This window comes from Lactuca sativa, chromosome 1, assembly GCF_002870075.4.
Source record: "Lactuca sativa cultivar Salinas chromosome 1, Lsat_Salinas_v11, whole genome shotgun sequence".
Classification (NCBI taxonomy): domain Eukaryota; kingdom Viridiplantae; phylum Streptophyta; class Magnoliopsida; order Asterales; family Asteraceae; genus Lactuca; species Lactuca sativa.
The window spans coordinates 62,635,101-62,641,240 of record NC_056623.2 but is presented as its reverse complement, the minus strand read 5'-3'; the positions used below and the strand labels follow the sequence as shown (position 1 = coordinate 62,641,240).

General features: G+C 31.8%; 1 protein-coding gene across 1 annotated transcript; it reads left to right on the top strand.

The window, feature by feature from the left end:
- Positions 1–950: 950 nt before the first annotated feature.
- Positions 951–3,260, top strand: LOC111906577 (fructose-bisphosphate aldolase 6, cytosolic). Its single transcript, XM_023902331.3, has 3 exons — positions 951–1,111; positions 1,962–2,189; positions 2,265–3,260. The coding sequence occupies exons 1-3, from the start codon at positions 1,084–1,086 to the stop codon at positions 3,083–3,085; spliced, it is 1,077 nt and encodes a 358-aa protein (XP_023758099.1). The 5' UTR covers positions 951–1,083; the 3' UTR covers positions 3,086–3,260.
- The last annotated feature ends 2,880 nt before the right edge of the window (positions 3,261–6,140 follow it).

Sequence of the window (6,140 nt, the reverse complement as noted above, 5' to 3'; positions counted from 1 at the left end):
TTTTACCCAACACATTTATCATCATTTGACATGGATAGAAGGATGGTAGGAAGAAATTGTAAGAAGATATTTAATTTCTGTAAATTTTTTAGTGAAAGTTTAGCAATGAATAGTTTAAATCTTTTAATGTATATCCAACACATTTATCATCATTTGACATGGATAGAAGGATGGTAGGAAGAAATTGTAAGAAGATATTTAATATCTCTAAATTTTTTAGTGAAAGTTTCGAACTGATATTCTAGACTGAAATTTCGAAGTTTGAAAAAAATGGAATTTAAAGAATGATTACGAAATATGATTAACAAATCCGGAATTTTATGAAAAAATATTTTATTATTTTTTATTATAATCTAGCAAAAAGTTAAACAAACACGGTAAATAAAAAATATATAGGATATTATGACTTATAATCAAACATTTTATTAAAAAACTATGATATTAAATATTTTTAAATAGATATTTCTGAAATAAATAGATAGATTTTTTGAAATAAAGGCAAAAAAAAAAAAAAAAAAAAACTCTCCGTTTGAAGAACAATTTGGAATGCTGGCACTAGGAAGAAAATAGTCTTTTTATTTATTTATTTATTTATTTTTCAAAAGCTGAATATAATAATTTTATTTTTGAAAAACTAACTTGTAATAATGAATTTACTTAATTTCCTAGAAAAATAAAAGCCATTCTTATATAACAATTTTTCTTTATAAACAATAATTTATATTTTATAAAATTATACATTACAACGTTTAAAACATAAATTCATATCTAGGAAAAAAATAATTATTTAGGAATCTCTTAAAACCTAATAATAATTTAGTATTTTTTTTAATAACCAAAATTCGTGATTTGGTTTCTTTTTTCACAAGAATAGCACCCACTACACAGGGGCAAAATCGTAAAAATTAGGAAAAACCGCCTCAAAACCTCCTGTAGGAGATGCCATATTCGGGGCGATGATACCGATGCCTCTCTCTTTTCTTTAAATATAAACCCTCACCCGTCTCCATTGACTCTATTCAACTCCCATTTTTCCCAATTTTCTCTAAAATCTTCGTTTCTTAGATCTCAAATCTCGCAACCATGTCTTGCTACAGAGGAAAGTATGCTGGTATGTTTATTTTTTCTTTCTCTGTGTTTTATCTGCCATCAATTCTAGAAAATTTTGTTTTCCGTTGTAGTCTTGTTTAGATCTACTCAGTGGTTAGGTTTCTTCCAACTCTGGAGTATTTTTAGGTTCATTTTTTTTCATGCTAATATGGATCTGATTTACATCTTCAACGTGTTTACGATTAGTAGATGCAAAGAGGCTATTAAACCTTTTTGCCACAAACTTGTTATCTGTTTCCGTTCATAGCTGAATTATTCCTGTAACTATGATCTATCCATGTGCTATTTCATCCGGAGAAGCGTCGATTTGGTTTTAAATAATTGTTCCCGTGGATCTGGTTTGGCTTCTGAAAAGGTGGCGATCTAATTATTTCATAATAGTTTTTGTCGATTTGTTTGATAGCTGCTGCATAATTTTCTTCAGTAGTTTTTTTGGACTTCTTCGCGATAAAGTAATCTATGGAGCCAATAATTTCGAATCAGATTTTATGGTTGCACACCTCAATCATCAAATATACACTTTAGACCTTCGATCCATACGCCGATAGCTTTATATGTGATCAAATATTTTTTAAAACGTTTTGTTTTCATTCACACCCTGTTCAGTCTCCGATCTCGATCTTTTGCTAAACGATTTCGATTTTTTACTTCGCATATCTCAAAAAAGCTGAATCAGTAGTTAGACGTTGCTTAACTCTACTTTTCACAACCACTTTCTGCCACCTCTCTTAAAAATCAACTTTCTGATGTAGACTTAACTTGAAACATCAAACATGTGATGCTTTCTATTACTTTACTCAACTTTCTGATATACTTAATCACTTTAATCAATCCTTCATTTTCTTATCCAGATGAACTCATTGCCAATGCTGCCTACATCGGAACCCCTGGAAAAGGTATCCTCGCTGCTGATGAATCAACCGGTACAATCGGAAAGCGTCTATCCAGCATCAATGTTGAGAACGTCGAATCAAACAGAAGAGCACTTCGTGAACTCCTCTTCTGCACTCCCGGCGCCCTTCAATACCTCAGTGGAGTCATCCTCTATGAAGAAACTCTTTACCAAAAAACCGCAGCAGGTAAAAACAAATCACTAAACATTAATCATCACTTCTCATTGTGATCAAAATCTAACAGTCAAAAAATCATTACAGGCAAACCATTTGTGGATGTGATGAAGGAAGCCGGAGTCCTCCCAGGAATCAAAGTCGACAAGGGCACAGTTGAGCTAGCCGGAACCGACGGTGAAACCACCACCCAAGGACTCGACGGTCTAGCCCAACGGTGCGCCCAGTACTACACCGCCGGTGCCCGGTTCGCCAAATGGCGTGCGGTTCTCAAAATCGGCCCAAACGAGCCCTCACAGCTTGCGATAAACGAAAACGCAAACGGTTTAGCGCGATACGCGATCATCTGCCAAGAAAACGGTTTGGTCCCAATTGTGGAGCCCGAGATTCTTGTGGACGGGTCCCACGACATCAACAAATGCGCGGATATAACTGAGCGCGTATTGGCTGCATGCTACAAGGCTTTGAATGACCATAAGGTGCTTCTTGAAGGAACTCTTTTGAAACCTAACATGGTGACACCTGGATCGGATGCGAAGAAGGTGGCACCGGAGGTGGTGGCGGAGTACACAGTTAGGGCTTTGCAGAGGACGATGCCGCCAGCGGTTCCGGCGGTGGTGTTTTTGTCTGGTGGGCAGAGTGAGGAGGAGGCGACGGTTAATCTGAACGCGATGAATCAGTTCAAGGGGAAGAAGCCGTGGACTTTGACTTTTTCCTTTGGGCGTGCTCTTCAGCAGAGTACTTTGAAGGCGTGGAGTGGGAAAGAGGAGAATGTTGGGAAAGCTCAGGCTGCGTTTTTGGCAAGGTGTAAGGCTAACTCTGAAGCTACTCTTGGGATTTACAAGGGTGGGTCTGGGTTGAGTGAAGGTGCTTCTGAGAGTCTTCATGTTAAGGACTACAAGTACTAAATACTAAGGTTTGTTTCTTGTTTCTTGTTTCTATTCTCGGGAATTCTTGTCTCATTTGTGTTTTGATTTGAGGATTTTGTGTTATGTTTTGAACTTGTGGTGGTGGTTATAATAAGCATGAGAAACATCTGCCTATTCAGGTTTTGGTTAATATATTTTACGGTTTAGGTTTTCATGAGTAATGTTTATTAATTTTCGACTAACCAGTTATATTATTTTAAGATATTTTTATTCCAACTTTTATGAAAGAGCGATGAAAGTAGTATCTTGGTTTTAATATATGGTGTGATGCGGTTAAAAAAAATGCAAAATGCACTGTGTGTAATGCGGTTTAACAAAATTATTAAATGCAAATCACACCATGCAACTAAATTGTGTTATGCTACTTTGTGGTGATGGTCGTTTGTACGGTTTAGTTATTACATTGTGGTGCTGGTGGTGTATACAGTTTGGTTATAATCTGTATTTTGTATTTAGTAGTTTTTGTATAGTAACATATATTTATTAAAAGTTTATTAAAAATCACCAAATTTTAGAAGTTTCAAATATTAGAGTTAATTTAATATTTAAAAAATAACGAATATCATTTCACTTATGATCATAATTAACTAATATTGCATTATCGCAATTTTTTTTCGGCTGAACATTATCGCAATGTTATAATATAAATACTAATTATTTTAGAAGTACTTAAAATCAAAATTAAACAGTCGTCTTATAAAAAATATCGAATATTAAATATGATACTAATAAGTAATAAATATTATGACATATAACTTCCTATTTATCCTTTTTTTTTTTTTTTTTTTTTTTCATAGCAATCCTTTTGATAATGTATAGCTTATAGCTTTGAAAGGTCCTTTGCCGTTGGTTTGAACTTTGAAGGTGGGGATAACATTAACCATACCCCACAGTCCCACACACAAACACAATCTGATTATGCTAAAGGTCCTTTGCGGTTGGTTTGAACTTTGAAGGTTTTGTTTGGGATTTGTAGTTAAAATCCTAATCAATCACATGTTTGGTTAAAAAAAAAACGATGGAACTCAAAACCCTGAATTTTAGCCAAATCCTTTGTTTAAAGGACTTGAGAAATCCTTCCATACACCAAAAATTTTAGGAGCCCTACCAACAGGGATTTTACGGTTTTTAGAAGAGTACGTGTTTTTTCCCGTAATGGAGAACACTCTTCATTTGATTAGACAAATAGCTCGTAATGATTTATTAAATGTCGACGATTCCAAGGGCAATTTGCGTTGGAAGTGAAGTGGCTAATAGCCTGAGGAGAAGAAATTTTGTATGGAATAGAAAATATCGAATAAATTGGAGGTAAAAATGGCGATTTAAACAATAAACTTTTTGGAACTGAAAATGTCAAAGAATTAAATATGATGCTAATATTGATTAAAGCTTCAATATGTAGAGCATGTTTAAGATAATTATGTTTAGTTATTTTTATTTTGTCCGTATAACCTAATCGTGATAAAGGGTATGTGTTAATTAATTTTGTTAAAAGACTTTTAAAGACAAACATTTGTTTTTTAGTAAATGGCTATTTTGTTATTTTTATAAATAAATTATGATATTATAAATTTCTTTTTAATGAAATTTATTTTGTTCATTTGTCAACTAAATACGTGCATTGTGCATGGAGACGGATTTATGAAGATTTGTTGCACTATAATATGATGTTTTTATGTCCAATAATGGATATTATACATGTATGCAAGTAGATTATCACACAATATGCTTCAAACCCAATACATCACCAGTTAAGAAGGTTCAAGCTTGGGTTTGGTTAAAAGAGCCCCATAAACGGTTTTTTTTTTTTTTTTTTTTTTTTGAAGATTAATTAACAAAAACAACAATATATAGGTCGTTTTTGGTCGCTTTACATTTCTTAAATTTGTATATGTTTGGGTTGGAAAAAAAAAATAAAATCACATTCTCTAATATCATATTTTCGACAAATTTTATGTTCTCAACTTTCATATTTGTTAATCTCAGATATTAAATATCTTTTTCTCGAATCTCATATCCATATTACTATTCTTTCTTGTATGGTAACTTTTATATATTTTATAATTAGGTTAGAGACTCGTAAAAACCATGAGTTTATAAGATATACAATGAAAGAAAATTGATAAAATAAAAAATTAAAAAAATTCAATAATGAACTATATTGAAGTATGACTGTCAATATAAGATAATATTATATTTTAATAAATGAGACTTATATGATTCATATTTTTATTTTGTTTTTTATTTTATTTTATTTTTTAACAGAAGATTGTTAAGATGATTGTAAAATAATATGATCTAAATAAAAAAAGTTATTATCTTTTGATGAAAGAAAACAAGAATAAACATCTTATAGATCTAAAAAATAATTAGTTACTTAAACAATTTTTTATATGATTTTTATTTGTTGTTGGTCGTTTTATGGTATTTTAATTAGGTCATTTTCGTTTAAGTATCACAAAACACAACATTAATCATGTTATATAAAAATTACAACATTATATGTGCTGTATTTCATGTTATATAAAAATTATCTTTATCATGTCATAAAAACACCAAAAAGTAACAAACCAGTCACAAATTTACAACCCAATATTAGGGGAAGATCAAGAGGCCCCACAAATCTTCAATACAACAGTTTACAACTAAAAAGGCTCGTTTAAGCCCTCTTAGCCATAATGGATTTCATCATTTCGGAACTAGGCCCACTTAAAGGGAGTCTTTTTTTTTTTTTTTTTTTTTTTTTTTTTTTTTTTTTTTTTTTGAAATCTGCAAATATATTAATATATCAAAAAACCCAACCAAAAGCAAGAAGCAAACGGAGGGTAAAAAATACAAACAAACAGAGAATCGCAGAAAAAATAAAAAAGCATAGTTACAAGAAACAAAGAAGAGAAATTTCTCTTTTTTTTTTTTTTTTTTTAAGAATGGGAAGCAACTCCATTCCACCCATCTACCTACCCAATTCCCCTTGAATTTGATCCATTCATAAGTTTGAAGAATTATAGAATCCGCAATGATTGCAGGGGAAGCA

What these genes read in the sequence shown, in the direction of transcription:
- LOC111906577 (XM_023902331.3), top strand. Translation starts at nt 1,084, where the DNA reads ATGTCTTGCTACAGAGGAAAGTATGCTG. An exon ending in CTACAGAGGAAAGTATGCTG is followed by an intron (nt 1,112 to 1,961) that starts GTATGTTTATTT and finishes TTTCTTATCCAG; the next exon opens with ATGAACTCATTGCCAATGCT. An exon ending in TTACCAAAAAACCGCAGCAG is followed by an intron (nt 2,190 to 2,264) that starts GTAAAAACAAAT and finishes AAATCATTACAG; the next exon opens with GCAAACCATTTGTGGATGTG.